General features: G+C 39.3%; 1 protein-coding gene across 1 annotated transcript in view; it reads right to left on the bottom strand.

Annotated features, from left to right (window-relative positions):
* Positions 1-714: 714 nt before the first annotated feature.
* Positions 715-19,750, bottom strand: part of LOC108881545 (E3 ubiquitin-protein ligase HECW1) — a 60,457-nt gene continuing 41,421 nt past the window's right edge. The window contains 19 exon segments of the mRNA XM_018673616.2: positions 715-7,108; positions 8,207-8,405; positions 9,171-9,285; positions 9,579-9,725; positions 9,831-9,960; positions 10,338-10,436; positions 10,875-11,027; positions 11,282-11,313; positions 11,315-11,396; positions 11,713-11,827; positions 14,026-14,132; positions 14,250-14,333; positions 14,953-15,049; positions 15,183-15,294; positions 16,236-16,370; positions 16,816-17,001; positions 17,736-17,842; positions 17,951-18,054; positions 18,970-19,123. Of these exon segments, the coding sequence (XP_018529132.2) occupies positions 6,997-7,108; positions 8,207-8,405; positions 9,171-9,285; positions 9,579-9,725; positions 9,831-9,960; positions 10,338-10,436; positions 10,875-11,027; positions 11,282-11,313; positions 11,315-11,396; positions 11,713-11,827; positions 14,026-14,132; positions 14,250-14,333; positions 14,953-15,049; positions 15,183-15,294; positions 16,236-16,370; positions 16,816-17,001; positions 17,736-17,842; positions 17,951-18,054; positions 18,970-19,123 (2,270 nt within the window). The 3' untranslated portion in view covers positions 715-6,996.

The following is a 19,750-nucleotide window of genomic DNA, read 5'->3' as shown; positions in this document are numbered from 1 at the left end:
GTACTGCCTTCTCCTGTGTTCATATGGAAAAGGAATAAAGAATCGTTCCGCCTTAAAAGTGATGGAGTAACTAAATGAGTAATTATGAAATAGTAAAACAACAATAATGATATTTTTTTTAATCTTAACAGAAATTTTGTTTGGACATTTTTTAGATTCTGTTTTTATTTTAATGCTGCTTTTTTCCCCAATTACATTTTAATTTCATAATGCTGCTTTTTTCTGCTCTTAAGAAAACAACGTCAACTACTGCTAATAAAATTAGCCAGTTAGCTCCTATGTAATACTAATTTTATATAACCTTATATCAAAGCATATAAAAAATGAGAATGATCTCACACCTTCAGCAAAAATAGCAACGCTAAGGTTCTAAACACAAACTGCAGTGGCTACAGCTTTTAAAACAATACTTTACTACCATTAAACATACAACACTGTCCTCTCAACCACTACAGCTGCATGCCTCTGTATATGGTGTTTGGAATTTGCAGTGTAGTTATATAAACAATATCAATGGTCAGAGGTCAGTGAGAATGAGAGGTCAGATGTACCCTCCCTCTCAGACTGGGGGGATTATTTGTTGTTACAGTTATTTCCAAGGTCAAGATGGAACCGTGAGATTTGATTGTCACTTTTTAACCTGCATGTCTTTTTTTTTTTTTTTTTTTTTTTTAGTTTCCGTCTGTACAATATATCCACACAATGGCAGCAAAGTAACAAAGTGACCTTTTTATTGAGCTTCATAAACAGTTGTATGGTATGGTGGAGCGTTAGCACAGCCTGAGTATTTAGCAACCTGTTCTCAGACAAAACACAGCTGTACTTTTTTCAACATTATGTACATATGTGTATAATACACACACACACACACACACACACACACACGCACACACAAAAACTAAAAACAAAAAAATAGGCATGCTTCAGTGTCACCTCCGAGCAAAGTTGCCACCATCCATCCAGCCATTCTCATATTCCCTTTGTTAAATTCCCTTTTTAAAAATAAAAATGGACAAATAAATAGCTTGAAGACACACAAATACCAAACTGCCGCTACAATTTGCCACCACCTTATCTTTCTATGGATATCCCATGATTTTTTACTTTACCAAAAGCGTACTTAAATATTTCTACAATAGCCTCAATCAGTGCACTTACATATCAGTGTTATGACAGTGTTCTAAACCATTCTTTTTCCAGAACAACCATCAGTGTTCACGATCTACAATGTATGTATTCAACATATTAACCCAATAAAAACAAGACTTCTGTACACCGTCTACATTTTCAACAAATTACATACAAAAACCTCTTATTTGTTGTCAAAGCACAGATTTCTTGCTGAATACATGTGGCTTTGAAATTTATAACACATTAAGATGTCTATGACATGGAAGAAAAGCTCCTGAAAATGTTGACAGAACCTCGACGATGAAACCGACGATGCCACCGGAGACAGTGATGAACAGAAAAAGACACTGTGAGCTGCATGGAAACAAAAATCAGACACCACGGTAGCACATTTCCTGCACTGAGCGACAGATAACCAGTTAGCTTAATAGATAATAGAAAAGACACATATTAAAACACAAAGGCTTCAAAAGTGAAGGCAAACTCTTCGACTGATGCTTCTTGTCACGTCATCAAAAAACGGCAAACAAACAAAACATTCAAGGAAAGCTTCAGGACTTTCCTGTACTTATAATTACAATACAGTATAAATAACAGTACAAAAGATTGTAGAAAAAAAAAAAAAGACAGGGAATGCAACATAATCACAGCCTTGTCCTATTGGTTGTAGAGATGTGTGGATAAGGCCTCGCCACTGTCAAAGATGATTGCAGTACTACTTATCTGACTGCCAGTACAGTGACTACAAGAGTGAGATAGTTACATCTGATTCTGATCAAATTCATTTTTAAATTTGCATTGCCTAATCTTTACATATATTGTAGTCTATACTCTTAAACAGGAAAATCTTGTGTTTCTGTTGCTTTTGTAGTGCCCTATCACCGAATTTTGATCAGTTCTGTAGCTAAAAAGCAAATAAAGCACGATTGAAGTGATATCATGCATAATTTGAGATGCTGATCTCGGTAGTCCTTCAAATGAAAATGATAAAAAAGTGAAGTTGTGTATTCAACTGTTGTCTAAGAAAATAGTCTCACATCATGTGGGGAATAAAGAAGCATGAAATCCGACAGGCTGCTGATGGTTAACAATGGTTGCCAAATGTTCTCTAACATCAATGTGTGTGAAACACCTCAGAGGTCAGGGTGTGGGGGAGCTGGAGCCTATCCCAGCATGCCTTGGGAGGACAACAGGCAAGTCATACAGGTTGTCAATATCTTTCAGGGATAACAAACGGTTTTACCTGTGTGTAATTTAGGCCCCGCTTACACTTGGCATTTCAAAGATATAATATCTTAACAACACTGTCAGATAATAATGTGACTATTGGGTAATTCTGTGAATCTCCAGGTAACATTCAAAGACATTTTTTTCATCCAATGTCAACAGTTAAAATTCTCCCTTTTGTACAATATTTGGACTTGGCATAGCATAGACGGTGTGTTTGAGGTTCAGGAAAGACTGGGTGTAGGGTTACTAATAAGGTGAACAATAACTGGAGAGCTGTGATGGGACGCAAACTCTCATCTGCATGAAAGTTCCACCTTGTCCTCCACACCTTTACTTTTCGACTTGCTATACATAGAACACATTACTTCCTGCAGTGGCACTCAATGATGGAATTGGACTGTAATATCTGGAATAACTCCTGTTGTGATTCAATACATTTTCATTTTGACAGAGTAACATTCAGTAGATGCAACTGTCTTACTTTTCCTGCACTCGATGCTAAGGGGGGTAGACCCCAGTCTGTTACATAGAGTGTTGGTAATCCACCAGAAGCTGTTAAGTGACTGCAGTGGACTGCACCAGCTCTTCATAAACCATTACTAAGTTAGAATGTAAAGGCCATTTTTACTTGCTAGTTTCTAATTAGCGATTTACTAAGAGTTGCACTTGCATTACTTGCATTACAAGAAGCTAAGAAACATATGTAGTGCTGTCCAGTCAAGAGCCATCAACTATGTAAACAGGAAGTCAGTGTAGCAATACAAGCTAGCAGAACTTCCAAAAATGACCTTTAAGAGATGCAAGACATATATCTTTCTGCACTCTGGTGCATAGTATTCATACAATTTATGGTGAATGGGAAATATTCAAGTGTGCTAATCTAATTTGTTAATTTAGTCAAATATTGTTAGTAAAATGTTTCATAATTTGAGGTATATTGTGTTATTTTTCTGAAATGTCATTTTAAATCTTCAACAGTGAATGAATGAATACAACAGCATTTATCAAATTTCAGGTTGGATGTTGACCATACCTCTTTTGCTTTTTAATCTAAATGGCTCAGATATTAGCTAGTCATTTGGTCACTTGGTTCAACTGACTACCTGGTAGTTAGTAGGTGTATTTAGCTTAGTTTGAATTTATGAACAGCTGATGCATCCAGCTCCAGGAGTGGAATGACTTAAGCTAAACAATGGAGTCATTCATATGTTCCCAGGTGTTCTATGTTTCCAAGATACATATGGCATATAATAGGAACATGACAAAGGGTCCTATATTCCCAGGGTCCTGTGTTCCCCAGTTCTACATATGTCCTCTCCCAGGGTCCTATGTTCCCCAGCTCTATATAGCAAATAATGGGAACCGGAAAAAACAGGGTTTACTGTTCCCTATCACTGCCATATGGATCTCAATAGAGTGGGCCTACATTTGAGGGAACATATCAGCTCATTAGGTGTTAGGGTTATTACTTAAATGAAAAAACAAACATACAAAAAAACAGATAATATATTGAACTGGGTAACATACCTCCTTGCTCCTCCCTTTTTCCAACTGTCTGTTATACTAATAGAGGCTAATGTGGCCTGGAACCTCGCGCAGAGATGAGCAGGTCTCTCTTTCTAAGACCTTTTTTTCAGATCTTTTTTCATTCTTCATACCCAAATGACACTGACTCAAGTGACATCACTTGAGGACATTTATCAGACTTTACACAGCTCCCTCAGAAGATAGAAAAGGCTTTGTACAACTTTTTTTCATATATGCAGTGGTACCCCGAAGCACCCGGAAACAGTGATTGCAATGATAAACTGTGCAATTACACTTGGGACAACTACAGATAATGAATGTGGCTTTGAGAGATGAAAGCTTTTATACCTTTTTAACATTTGGTTAAAATGTGTCAGATTTCAATTCAGCTTTAATGCTTCTGGCTTCATTAACACTTTTTTGATATTAGATAGCTATCAGCCCATGAAGACGCATGAAGTGGCTTAGTGTAAATTCAGAGTTTCCAATAAACCTGATTTGTGTTTATAGCATGGCAGGAAATCCACACTGACACTTGGATAACATGCAAACTGTTTTCAGAAAGAACCAATGAAAATGTCTGAGCTGGCGACTTTTCTTATATTGGGCTCAAGTACGAATCACTAAGCCCCACAAAACCACAGGCCACATATGAGGCAGTAAGTAACTGAGGCACAGTTTCATTACTGGACTACAGATGTAGACAAAGGGCTGGGAATGCTGAGGGAACACTGCAGTCAGTCACTGTCTGAAAGAACATGGCAGAATGTGGAACAGATTTAAGTTAGTCTTAACTATTGCATATATTACACTGGTTCATCCAAGGGCCCGTCCACATCATAAGTTTGTACCAGAAGGGCTGGATCGGGTCAGGAGGCCGATCCGATGAAGCCCTTGAAGCCACTTGCTGCTTTGCACCAGTCACGCTGTTTGAGACAGTAAAGGTTCAGATATTGGAGTACCTGCTCTGTGCACAGAGCAACACTATGGTGATGGTACACAGACAGAGAGAAGTTCATCAGTGGAAGACTTGAATAAGAGTACAAGAAGCTCCCATTCAAACAGCAGGGCCAGAGATGCTGACAGGTGAAGCACCTCTCTGGCCAACCAAAGTCCCTTTTACCCAGCTGGAGTGTCCACATGCGCGTTCTTTGCGCATTCCACCTGTTTGCTTGGTCAACGTGATCACACTCAGCCTCCACAGAAGGAATCCTAGAAGCCCTTGTGTTGGAATTGATGGCTACTTTGTTAGAGGAGACATGACATCATTGTCTCTGCTTTTGAAAGCCTTGCAGAGCAGGAAGGCTTGAAGAGACTGTCGGAGTTGTTTGTCGGTAAGATTGCTGTCCATTCAGAGGAGAACATGACACGTTTGTGCCCAGCTGCTGTCCGCTTTGGACCGAAACACGGGGACACAGGCTTTCAGGCTTTCATGGACGATACCAATACTTCTTGAGTATCAGAACTGGATGACATATTATAGCAGTTGTAGAGTCTGTAACTACCACGTAGACCCACCCATTTAAGGGAGTCACTACACCCTTTGTCTAGGTTTGCTGTGGGTGCACTGTATCTGAATTAGACTAAAGGACAATTGATATTTTTATCCCTATATTACTCTTTCTCCAGTTTCAGTGTGCCAGACCAATCTTGCTGAAGAACAGCACTGGCTTTCAAATGACTGACACTGAATTGCTATAATTAACAGAAAGCATAACGAGAGATGGTGTATGGATGTGTATAATTGACACTGATGTATTCAGTGGTCCAGACCCTTCTAGATTATTTTAGTCATCTTATCCAAATCCTCACTAGTTTTGCAGCTTTGGGCTCCAGTTTCATATCAATTTACAAGCTTCATCCTGGACTGACTGAATTATTATTTATCTGATCTGTATCTGTCTGCTCCTAGTGGTCTAGAAAAAGTAATCCATGCTTCTGTTTCCTGTATCCTAAACTTCTTCAGCTCTGAATATTTTTGTTGTCCAAATTCCAAATTCCCTCTCCTTTCAGTAATGTGCTGCAATTACTGTTCTCACTGGAGCAAACAGACAATATCTATACATTTAACAATCTGTACACTGGTTCTAATTTTAGATTTGATTGTAATGTTGTACTAATCACCCCTGAGGCCTTGAAATTATGCATTTGTTTAGATCCCAGTCAGAGATCCTCAGGCAGGATCCTATTGGCCCACCACAGTCCAGATAAAATACATAAATATTCTCCAGATTAAAAACCAGACATGATTGTTCCTTTTGGATCAGGGCCTCTAGACTTCTGCATAAAACTCTGAACCACTTCTTTAAAGCCACATTTATAGATTTATCTGAATGTATAAGAGTAGCAAACCACCTGAGAAAAATGTGTGGAGGACTTTGAACACATCATTAGCATTAAAGTTTGAATTCACAGAAAAGATCTACATATTCATTAGTCAACATTTCAACATCTTAGAAGCTGCAATTCATATTTTTTTTTAATCTCTTCTGTCGATTCAAAATTTCAACCCAGGTGTGAGGATAAATTTTAAGATAAATTCCAACAAATTCTCAAATATTTCGCTGTCATACTAATGTCTTAGATTTTATGTACAGGTCTTGTTGTTGGTGCTATTTCATTTTTTCTTACATTCTGTACATTTATCTTCATTTGTTGCTGTTAGTTTTTGTTAGCATTTTTATTACTGTAAGTACTGAATGGATGATGCATTTTAGTACATGCAACTATAAATGATCTTGATTCCATTTTACATACCTTTTCTTTGGGTATGCATATATCATATATATATAACTGTCTTTTTTAAAAAGCAAGTGTACTGTTTCATATTTTCCAGTCTTAATGATTAATACAAAAATAACTGTAGTCCTGCTGTTGTGTACTAAGTGCTGGGTGCTGTCATAGAGATCGGCATAGTTAAGTGAAAGACTTCACCACATAGTACCATAACAGTGACATACATATATCCACATGACCGTAGACTTTGTTGAGTACAATCCAGGTATCTGTATTATGTAATAAGCCGGGAAGAGCTGCTTTTTTCGCATTTTGCCCCAGCTAGTGTTTCACCGAGAGGGGTTCAGTGTTGATTTGTTGGATGTGTCTTTCTCACTCCAGGCCAAACGTGCTGGTTTCCTCCACAGCAATCAGCAGTTTCTCATAGAGCATGGTGTATGAAGGGTATGGAGGCAGGTCCAAGCGGTTAAAACAAGTATGAGCCCTGAGAGAGAGGAACAGGCAGATGTGTTAGACAGTGTCATGGCTAGAAACTGAACAGAAAGGTACAACAGCCTGTTTTTAAATCACAAGATTTTTACACTTCATTTGTACTGTTCCAGCCATTTTGCTAAGCTAAGCTAACTGGACTCTGGCTCTAGCTTCATATTTACAAATAAATAAATAAAAATTTCAGCATTTATTCTTCATAAATAAAAAAATGCTGAAATGCTGTGTAATTCACCATAAGCTACTGGTCACACAGGACTAAGTAAAGGTTTTAGCACCAAAGCCACTGCATGTACTGAACTGAGCAAGTTTTAAATCTTATTGCCGACAACTGTATTAGATTTGTAAGCCAACTTGACTGTGTCAACACAAACACACACACAGGAACCAACTCCACTATCTCCAAACCTCTTATTATTTGTAGACCTACAGTACACTGTAATTGTTATGCTAAAACTTCTACTGTCCACAAGGTCAAACTCTGGCACTGCTCTCTGCTCTGCAGTGAAACCAGAGCCCTGCTCTCTGTTTATGCTGAGCGCACTCACATTTTAACTGCTGCTTACCAAATTAATGTCCTACTGTAAGGTCAGAGGATCACACCTCGTACAACTCCACATCTACTTACACTGCAGAAGGGGAAAAATACTAAAATAGCTCTTCTGCTGAGTTGGTGCATTGTTGCAAACTGATGTGGGCAATGTCAGAGTATTTATATAAAGTTCCAAGTACCAGTAATGAAATGATATATATGAAAGAAATAAGTGGTGGTACATTTTGAAGGTGGCTGACAGTTGTACCATTTCACCAGCCACCTTGTACTGACTGTAGTCCAAAAGTATTGCTTTATCAGACAGACAGACAAATGTATTTGGATATTGTTTTTATAATTGATTAACTGTTAAAGTGATATGTTAAAATGAGATATAAACTGAATATTTGAGGGTTTCTGACTCTTGGTTGAGCAAAATAAGACATTTGATGACATCATCTTCTTCTTCTCTCGTGTCTTCGTGTCAAAAGGAGCCAGTTGAGGTGGTTCGGGCATCTGGTTAGGATGCCTCCTGGGTGGCTTCCTTTGAAGGCTACATACCTGGGTAGTGATGTGACTTTGCCCCACTTCTCGATGCAGAAGCGCCGGAGACCGTTGGATCCCCGCAGGGCAGCAAAGCCTTCATAGGGTACGCTGGACGTCCCTGTGACAAATTGCAGCAGGCGGAGGCGCTGCTCATTGTTGAACCGCTCCACAGCGGCCCAGAACCACCGCATTACTATGTGACCGTCATGGTAACCTGGTCAGTGGGAATCAGGGAGTTAACATGTGACAGGGCTTTAGACAGACAAGTGTAGCATTATCAATTTCTATATGAACTTCTGTATAAATCCATACTGTATGTAATAAAACAACTGTATGTAATTTGTAATTAAATGTAACTATAAATGCTTATAATATTTGTTCTCCCTCATTACAGAAACATCCAATCAGGCCTAGTTTGGAATATCTGAACTGGAAATACTCAATTCAGACATTTTACTAATTTGAATTAAGAAGAGGCTGCTACTGTTGACCAATAAGGCTCCAGTATTGTGAAGGCTAGTTCACAATACTTGAGATTTTGTTTTCTTTAATTTCAGATCATTTTACATCTTTACTAGTGAGCTGAAAGGAAGCTCTCAACATTGTGAGTTGACTTTTTTCTCAAAAGAATAGTTTAATTAGTTATATGAGAAGATTCATACCATTCACATGTCTGTATAGGAAAGTCTAAGCCAGCAGCCAGTTAACTTAGCTTAGCACAAAGACTGAAAATAGAGGTAACCAGCTAGCCTGGCTCTGTCCAAGTGTAAATCTGCTACCAGGATCTCTACAGTCAATACTACTACATTTTTACACCTTGATCGATATTTTCAGTCTTTATGCTGAGCTTAGTTCACAGGCTGTTTGCTGGCTCCAGAATCATATTTAGTGTAGTGTAAAAACTGGAAAAAAAAATAATAATAAAATCTGGCTGAGACTCAAGCACAATGTGAGCCAGACTATACCCAGACACACATACCTCCTCTGTACTCTGTGTTGCTCCTCCAATCACTGAGGTCGATCTCAACTGTCCCAGCAATAACCAGCTCCAGCTCCCGAGCATCGAACACAGACACCAGCCTGGAGTCTACAACCTGGGATGGAGGGAAAAAAAAAGACAGGTGAGTGTTTCTGTTGCCTTCAGAGTGTGTGGTTGCATTCATGTATACACACGTGTGAACTATGATATAGTTGCACTGAATACTAAATGAACTAAAATACTTCACAGCTCAAAATAATTACTTGGAGGTGTTGGCATGGTGTTAAAGTGTTTCACCGTGGATTATAGCTTGTATCTTATTTTGCTGGGCTTACTCCAGCTGGCATCAGTAGGCCTATGATCTTATTGCTGTATTAACAAATGAAGAATGCAATGAGTGTTGTTTACCTCATAGAAGCCTCTGACCAGTGCCTCAGTCTGCTGCACCACACCCCTCTCCACCCTCCATTTGGCCATTCGCTCTATATAATCCTTCTTGTTCTTCTCAGTCACCTGCAGGTTGGAACCACCTGACTTCAACTCCCGCTCCGTCACCTAGCAACACAGGAAGGGCCTAGTTAACATGTGAGAGAGATCTACATGTATAACAGATCGCTAATGCTGTCATCTATGGTGACAAATACAAGCACACGAGCTGACCTGGCCAAAGACTTCCTCGTTGACGGTGAAGGTGAGGTCCAGGATGTCGGTGATGTCGTTGTCTTTCATCCACTGCAGAGACTGGTGGAACTCCTCGTCCAGATACTCCAGATCAGACAGGTCTGTTGGCCTGTAGAACACACAGAGGTCACACATGCAACCCACAAAGCTACTGTATATACAGTACACAGGTATACAGTGCTTGTATACCAGGGTACTGTACTGTTGGCTAAAATAACAAGGACAGGAAGGACATGAACCATAAGTTAAAGTTAAAGCCTATGCAGTGGAAACTTAGTGTTTGAACAAAATTATTTCATGGTGAAAAACTGATTTGATCTGAGTGAAATTATGCAGGTTACGCTTTCATGATTGTGTGTAAGTATGTGTGTATAAGTATGTCTCCAGAATAACAAACATCTACCCACACACACACACACACACAATTACATCACAAAGACATAAATGAGACATTATAAATGTTGTGATGTGTGTGGGTGTACTGACAGTCTGAGGAGGGCCTTGTAGAAGGGTCTGGTGAAGAAAGCATCCAGCAGGTACTGGTGAATCAAAGCCAGGCCCAGGATACGACCGCTGAAACGGAACCTGGACACACACACACACACACACAGACACACACATGCACGCAAGAAATCAGTAAACTACAACTAAGACGCTGTCACATAAAAGTAATATTCCATCACACATGCCAGTCTCTCTCTCACAGACCAATATACCAATATCACAGACCATAAACTATCTACATTACATTTTTATGTTAAGTAATCAATATTCCAGTCTTACCTGTACTTGAAGGTACACTAACATAACTACAGAGAGCAAACAAGTGTACAGTGCTGACTGGATGTTCACCTTTGACATGGTGCACACAACACATAAGTTGCTGCTTGGAAATTATAGAGATTACCGCTCACATAGCCTCATGTTTCAGTGACATGTTTCCTAGTTAATACACCTAACAGTAATTTAATTGTTTCATAAAAGACTGATTAACTGTGTATGAGCGTGTGCGACATTCCATACCATTCCAGATGGTTCTCCACAAATGCTGACATGGGGCTGATTTGAACGGTGTAGGTGTCATTGGCTGAGTATTCGAACAGGCCGTAATACGGATTAAACAACTCCTGAGACAAGAGGAAGAAGAACTCTCTGGACGGGCCGCTGTAATCTAACCTGAAAAGACAAGAAGACACAGAGAGGCAATTAAATATTGATAATATAAAATTCTTTGGGCCTATAAAAACACATTATGGGTGATGGGCTATCTATTTATCTATCTATTTATACCTCTCTGTCACAGTTTATTTCTCATTCCATGCAACATGATAAAAACAAACATGCGGGCCATTTAAGTCACAAGATTGAAAAGCTTGTGAGACTAGCACATAAACTACCACAGGGTGATACATTTAGCATGTGTGTCTTACCCCTCCTCCCCCAAGAAGGTGACGTAGAGCTTTGTTCCTCTGCAGCTCTTTGCGGGAGTACGCCATCACCTGGTTAAAGGTTCCTTCCAGCAGGTGCTCTCTCCTGATCAGCAACCTACAATGAACACGACAGATCACACATCACACTGGAACTACAACCACTCCTAAAGTTTGACCAGACACCAAAAAGAAAAGTCTATTTATATTATCAGCTGTTCAGCTTCTGTAAATTTGTTTATGTACTGTCTAAAGTACAAAGTAAAGTAAATTTAGTAAATTTACTAGAGAATAGAATATTTACTAGAGCATTTGCTGTAACTGCTACAATGTGATGGGAGCATATAACAACATGGTATTAGGTCTGTCCATAGTTCAGTTTTATTTTGGAGGTACAATAAGTTGTTTCATATGTGTAATGCTGTCAGTCTTACTTGATCTTGCCTGGTCCTTGGCCATAGCCCTTGGCTTCTAATTTCCTGTAGAAGTTTCTTAGTTTGGCTTCGAAGTCTCTGCGGTAAGGAGCTGGAGCCCTGGCCCTCTGCAAGCCTACACACACACACACACACACACACACACACACACACACACACACAAAAAAAAAATGTTAATGCTGACAGTTGAGCTAGCTGTGAATGGCACTAATTCTGACTTATTTTGAAATAATACCAATGGTAAAAAAGAAGTTCTTGACCACCTCAATAAAGTAGGATGAAACAATATAATAATATAATATAATATAATATAATATAATATAATATAATATAATATAATATAATTAATACTGAACACTTTAGACCTCCATAGAAAATGGAGGATATGAAGTTACAGCAGTTGAGCTGAAATATAGATAGATGAAATAGATGAAAGTGCAAGCTCCTTTTACAAACTCAAGATAGTCTCTAAAACCAAGTTAGAAAAAAGGCATTTAAAAAAAAACAGCAAAAAGAATCACCTCATGTATTGATCTTTTAGGTGAATTTATTTACAATCAATAGGATGACAAATCTGCTGACGCATCTTGGCATAAAGCCTTCCTCAGTAATAGTAATTCTGCCTATTCCTCTAAAATGGAGATAACATGATTGCACACCCTTAGATAGATGAGAGAATGTTCAGAGTCATACATCATGATCAAATTATAGACTGCATATTTCACATTAATGAAGATAATTTCACCACTAATTCTTTTTTCTTGCATATAAATCAAGATGATATACAAATGTAGGAAGACCATGTTCTCTTTGACCACTAGCCTTGAGTTTGTTTCCTGCATTTGTTGCCCGATATCTCACAAAACCAGGGTAGTCACAAGATTAAGGTGTTTTAAGGTGTGAGTGAAGTCAGTATACAGCAACTGTAACACAGAATGTATTGATACCCAGTGGACATCAGACAGTTTGGCTTTGGTTTGAAAGCTGAGCAGAGGTTTCCTGGTGGCATATGGTCTCATATGGACACTGACCAGGTAGTCATGATGATCCCTCTGATCTGACTCTAGTCAGGGTCTTTTGTTACATGCCAATCTCCAGCTCATATTTTACAAGTCAACGTAAAAAATGGTGGATCTTTCTTACAGTGAGACTGACTGACCGACTGGGAGCAGTTCAGCTGAGCTCACAACGTCTCTTACTCTGTTTTTCCAGGTCAGGTTTCCACAAAGACAATAGCACAGCTAACGAATGAAGCACAATTACAAGCCAGACTTCCCTGCTGTGACCCAATTTCCCTTTATAGAACCTCCCATCAATAACTTGCATACTCCAACACACACACATACACACACACACACTTGGGGCCCGCTTGAGGTCTAGTGGAGATCGTTAAGATAACATTAGTGGACCCTAACATAGCACAGCAGGCTCTGTCAAACGGCAATGATTACTATTATGGGGTTTCTCTGTGTGTGCATGTTTTTCTAGCAGAATCCAGATAGCACGCTAAATTAATGAGCATCTTTACTGTTAAAAAGGCTCCAGAGTGCGTTCACTGCACTTACATATGTGTGTAAGTATTTGCCCACTGGTTCCTGTGATAGCAAACACCGTGGCTTTAGGTGACAGGCAGTTAAAACACATATGTTGGTGAAGTCTGGAACCAGCAGCTGAAAGCTTTGAAAATCTGAAAAATCTCCCATCTAGGAAAATGCCAAGCTACTAGCTTGTACCACTACCACTAACCTGTTATCAACATGTGAAACATGAGTATGAACTAAGCTCTGTATGTATAAAAAATTCTACCACTTTTTATGTGTACTTGATGTGTGTGATGTGTGTGATGTGTCATGAAGAAAATTCAAAAAGTTCCTTCTAAGGGAAGACCCATAGGTGTTTTAATGTGAAAGGCTGTCTGTAATGGCTGCCATCAGCTCATGTCAGTTACAATAAGCTCTTTTTATTTTGGCATCTCCATTTCAAAAAAGAAAAATCTCCCCTGCACCTACTCATAAAAACTACTGACAGTGCTTTGCATTTTGTACTGGCATGTCTAAGCTGCTCTCTGCTGAATAACACTGAAATGCAACACACATCTTCACTTTGTTGTATTGTGTTTTGTTCTGTATTTCAGCTTGTTTTTTGTTTAGTTTCTTTTAATTTAGACGTTTTAAATTTATGGAGACTGGGACGTTATCTGGAGGAGAGATGACAGGTAATAACAATAATTACATTTAGTCAAGGGATATTTAATGTTTCATGTCAGGCAGAGTGAACGCCAGACATTTGTAACTGGCATGCTGGAGGACCTACCGGGAGAGTTCTGTGGTGAGGAGGCGGGTGAACAGCGAGGAGAGAAGCTGAAGCCGGGGTGGATGGGGTGAGGTGGAACATAAGACATGATTTCCTCTTCAAATAAACTGCAGGAACAGGACACAGAGAGGACATTATTTCACTGCATTGCAGAGTCCAAAGTGTAAGTTGGGGATCTAGGTTGGTACTAGGTACTAGGTTTAATGTTGAGTGACGTTCTTTACCTTAGCAGGATGACCAGGTCTGCATCACATGACAGCTTCTCCACGCCCTGGGTACCTTCTGTCCGGATGTAGTGGATCTTCTCCCTGTACAAGAGTCCAATTCAGTTACTTGTTCATAGAGGTAAATACCTGGGGCACTGAGACCTGACTTTTTGAGGTCTGTCAAGATAGATGTAACCTATTTTGTGCTTATTGGATGGTTCCAATCAGTCGTCCTCATAGCCTCTATTACCAATAGATTAGAAGGCACAAGCAATCCTGTGGATGTGAACGGTCAAATCATACTGACAATTATTCTTTCATGTTACAATGCAGCTTTCATCCTCCTAGACCAACAACCCCCACAAGTATGTTTCAGAAATGAAATTCTGATAACTTCGGTACTTCCTCTGTATCTATTTGTTTTTGCTGCAGTGATGACCCAAAGCTTTGCTGGGTTGGGGACTGGACTGGCAGGATAAATCAGGCAGGAAATTGCTCCAGTGACCAACAGATGAATCTGCAGTTGTACTGGGAAAAGTGCATTCCTGGCAAAGAGTGATGATATCAAATAAGATAAATGTGTTTTTCCATGGAACAAGCATTGTGAATCAGGAACCCTATCTGTCTAAATATATGGAAACTGTCCATGGAAATAGAGAGTGAGGATAAAAATAAAGATACACATCATTATTTGTGAATCAGTTCTTTAAAAATCAGTTACCTCAGCGCATGGTTTCTGCTCAGGCTGGGCTGTCGCTCCTGCAACATGTCAAATATGTTTGGCTGTCGAAGGAACGCCACTATCTTGTCATTGTAAGCTGGTGAGAAAGGTACAGAGACAATGACAGAGGCTGAGTCTAAAAAGTGGTCAGAAAGAACTGTTAAAACTATGTACTACATGTGGTTGATCATGGCTTCAAATTAATAATGAGATGTTATGACAGTGCCTACATGGAGCAGTCAGTTGTGGGTCAGGTTGATGCTGGCTTCGTATGGCAGCTACCAGACTGTTTCCAGGCCTGGCCATCAGAGAAGCCCCACGACTCCTGGACACATCAGAGGCCTGAGAACAAACAGGACACAGCTGTTGTTCAAAGAAACAAAACTAAATTAGATAAATTACATGAATAAACCTTAAAAACCTGATGATTCTCAGGCAAGTTCTAGAGATTAAAAAAATACATTTACATGTTTTCTAAGAGGATTTGTGAAGGTTTATTATGGACATCAGAGCTGATAACATCCTCCGAAAGTGTAAGTCACACTGGATCTAAAGATGTGTATAATGTCTGCATGTTCAGATTTGACTGAGTTATGACTCACAGCTGAGGTGCCTTAATTGCCTTAATGAGTCGTGTGTCACAGCCACTGCTTCTGCTATTGCTACATCTGTTGACTGTGTTGATAAGCAGGCAAAACCAACAGCTACACTATAATAACTAACTTCCTGATGTTTTTATGACACCAGACATAAAAAAACAGGCATAAAACTTCCCCGGGCCATTGTTCTGATTATATTCTGATATGGCTATAAAATGTTTTCAACTGATCATTTCACCTGTGATAAATCTGGTATTCCATGTGTGTAGATAATGTCAGTATATCAGCAGGACATGATCACCAAAGCATTAACAACAATTAAATTAAACACACATCAGTGAACCATACTGTTGCACTAGGCATTTCTCTCCTGTTTGAGCAATGGTTGTTAGAAAGGTCACAGACAGGGTGGGGAAGTCAGAAATTGAAGACAACAAGTGATTTAGAATAGAGGCAGCCTCACTGTTTAAGAGCATACAGAAAACAAACAGGGAGTAAAATGTGTACCAGCAATCATTTTCCAATACATTTTCAAGCTGTATCTCCAGCTACATTAACTGTGCTGCTTTTTGCCATATCTTATATTCCAAAGTGAGGGAGCGCAGGAAGGGAAATTTATGTGGAATCAAATTGTGACTAGTGAGTAACTCAGATTGGATATGTATTGAACTGTTGTGTTTATACCTCTCCTGCGCTGTAGCTGCGTAGTCTCTGTAGGTGTTGTCTGTGGGCGAGGTGGCCAGGCAAGCGGCCGTTCTGCAGTGGGATCCGGGGGTCGATGAAGGTTGTTGCTCGACTGTTGTGGTCCACAAAGAAAGACTAGGAGAAATGAAAACATATGAACTGAAATGACATCTTTTAATGACACTATGTAAGGCAAAATATTAATTAGCAAACTACTTTTCCACATTAAAATGAAAAACTACAATATTCCACCTTAAATATGACAGACCGTATGCAGGACATTACATGTGAGTGTGTGTGTGTGTGTATTTACTGGTTTCATATTCTGGTCTGTTTTAGAATGTAGAGTATGTAACTTCAGCTACACTTGATAGACAGTGGACTGCATTATAACTGACCTTCTCTGGTCATTATGCAGCTTAAAACAACACAAAGAAGCATCAGTCAAGTGTTCTGTCCTTGGTTCATTTTGCTTTGTTAGCCTTTCCACGTATGACGCACTGCTGACTATCAGGTATCAACATCCATCCACTCCTATAAAACCATTAAAAGGTCGTTCTACATGTGTAAAGTGTCGTACCTTGCCCTGGGGGTCAGTCTTGATCTCCCAGCCCCTCGGCAGTTCCAGCTGGGTGTCTGCAAACTTGTTGAGGAAAACCACCAGGTCCCGGTTGTGCTGGTAGCGTTCAAAGTTCCTGGCATCGCGGCGCACCTTCAGAATCATGTGTTTCACACAGCTGCTGCTGGTGAACATCCGGTAGGCTGCCTGGAGAGCATGAACAAGTTTACATTGATATTTAGAAAAGTAAGGTACTGTACCACTGACAGAAAATGCTGTTTTGATCTTTACACCATGACATCTGAGATTTCAGAGTTGGCTATTGAACAGACAGGTCTCAATACATTTCCCTATCCTGCCTGTTGTCTCAACCCCAAGCTTGTTTGCTCCTGCTGAAGGTGTAAATTGTTACAAACAACTCACAAATAATTTAATTAATTTGAAAAAAAAACCAAAAAAAAACCAACTCATTAATCTCCTAAAACAGTTGGTCAGTGTTTTTATGAGATGTTACTCAAACAGGAGGACACAGCGCATTTGTTGGGGAATATTTTCAGTAGTGGATTAATCCACATTTAGTGCTGTAGTCAGTATTTGGGGCAACAGGACAGTGTACATGAAACTGAGTCAAAATATACTTTTAGATGTATGTTCATTGTAATGAAGGAACATGTGTTTTAAAAGTTTTTGGACAACAATGGCACTCTATGGCTCAGAGGAATTATTATGAATAGATTGTTGATAATAGATAAATATAGAATATCACCAGATGGATTCATTAAATTTTCATGACTTCAGTTTCCACCTGCTGTCTGTATCATCAGTGTGGTACTTTAAAACAGATGACTATCTGCTGAGAGTAGCTGTATTACAGCCACAATTCACTGCAACATACAGTAAACAGGTGTGAATGTGTGTGTGTGTGTGTGTGTAGTACTCACATAGTTACTGTGCAACACAGTGAAGAATTCTGGATGTGTGATGAACTTGACAGCAGGTGACTGGAGGAGATGGCTGATCTTCTGGTGATTGACAGGGGAGGCGGGAGCTGCAGACAGACAACAGGTTAATTATTTCATTTAAGTCAACAGTCCCTCAAATGGCATGAAAATACAGATGATGTGACTTTAAAGCATGAGGTGGGTCATTAATGTACCTGTCTGAGCAGAATCAGAATCAGTCTCTGTGCTGCCGCTCCGCTCTAACCTCTGACTGCCTCCTTCCTCCTCTGTGGCCATGGTCCTCTGGATGTTTTGGTACCTGCAGAAACAAAAAGCCATCCTCTTACAGGAGAAGGATGAAATGTGTGCTTCTTTGGCTTGGGAAGTATTCCTGGGTTCTTAAAGGGTATCTGCATCTTTCACATCTTTCACATTTCGCTGTTTTTAATACATAATGAGTGCTATTTATAATGAAATAACGACTTAACATTTGAAGGTTTTATGTAATGTTAATGCACTGCATAATCTTCAACAGCTTATTCTTTAGATTTTCATTGCAGTCACTTACACATGATGTGTAACACAAAGGCTGTTGGTTTGAATTCCATCTCCAGTCACCAGATGTCAGCCTAACTTCACTATAGGACCTGTATTGGACTACGCTACTGTACTGACTGACTGTTCAATTCTTTTCCTCCTTCCACTCCCTCCTTATTTATACATATATATATATTTCCTCCTTCCTTGTTGCCTTTTTCAACACTTCTCAGTTTAAAAGGATATTTAGCTTGATGAAAACACAACTAAAAATAATAATATTAATTGGTAACATTGATGATGACACTGGCTATACATAATACTGTGGAATTGAAATTTAACATTCAATATTCACCTGTTTAGCAGTTTAAAAAAAAAAAAATACAATTCTTTCAGTAGCTTAACTAGTGTTTTCATTTTTAATAATAAAAATTATAGAAATGTTATTTTATGTTATATTTATTGCTGCCACCATGACAGAATATTTGGAGAATCCTTGTCATGTTATAACAACAATATCTTTCATGATGTAATTATATATATTTTTAAGTTATTGAAAAACTTATTGTATCTTATTTAAAAAAGAAACATTTGTTATAACATCATATATCAGTGAGCTTCCAGATTCATGTTTCAATACATTTCAGTATTGTTATAATATGCTTGACAACACTAGGTCAAAAGCTCCCTCTCTGACCTCCTGTTGAGTTGTTCCATCTGCTGGGTAGATCCTGAGCGGGGGATGCCGTGGTTACACTTGCCGCCGTGGCTCGGCCTCTGCCAGGTTGTAGTCCGGTTGACGTGGTCCACGTAAAAAACTCTGCCGTGGCTGTCAATTCGAGCCTCCCAGTCTGTGACAAAAGAGAGGAGGGGGAGGAAGAGAGAAAAGTTATTAGATATGTTTTTACATCGCTGTTAGGATGTAATATCAATCCTGGTATAACATGCCATCCCTTTGAGAAAAAGAAATTCACAAAAATCTTCTTCTTAGTAAGTTATTTTTGTCTGTAATTGAGTTTGAGTCCTTCAATTGAATTAACTGATTTTTGGCCACTTGGGGGCAGTAAAACAAGCTGCAAACACAACACTGACACACCTTATGGAATAGACGTGGATAACTTTTAGTTACGAGTTGCCTATTTTTGCATCAAACCAACATCAGCATCCAGTTGGAGTTGAGTTTGTGTCCATCTGATGAACCCAAGTCTCTAGACATTTACCTCCACCAGCTCCTGAAAAAATGGCTCTTTGGCTGTTAGACGCTCAACTACATTCACCAGCTAGTCTCTAACTGTATCTATCTGCTGTTTGGTGCTGAGCAGGCAGTGCACAGTGGGTTAATCAAAGCTTTTTCACAGAAAACAGCTGCCTCCTGCTGCTAGAAACCAGAATGATGGAGTAAACAGTAAACCGTAAACAGTGGAGATGGGCGCTGTAAAACCAAAACAATCTGGAGGAAGTTGCTAAAATATCCATAG

The sequence above is a fragment of the Lates calcarifer genome, linkage group LG24 (genome assembly GCF_001640805.2).
Source record: "Lates calcarifer isolate ASB-BC8 linkage group LG24, TLL_Latcal_v3, whole genome shotgun sequence".
Taxonomy (NCBI): domain Eukaryota; kingdom Metazoa; phylum Chordata; class Actinopteri; family Centropomidae; genus Lates; species Lates calcarifer.
Note: the sequence above shows the minus strand (reverse complement) of the source record. Positions and strands in the feature narration are given on the sequence as shown.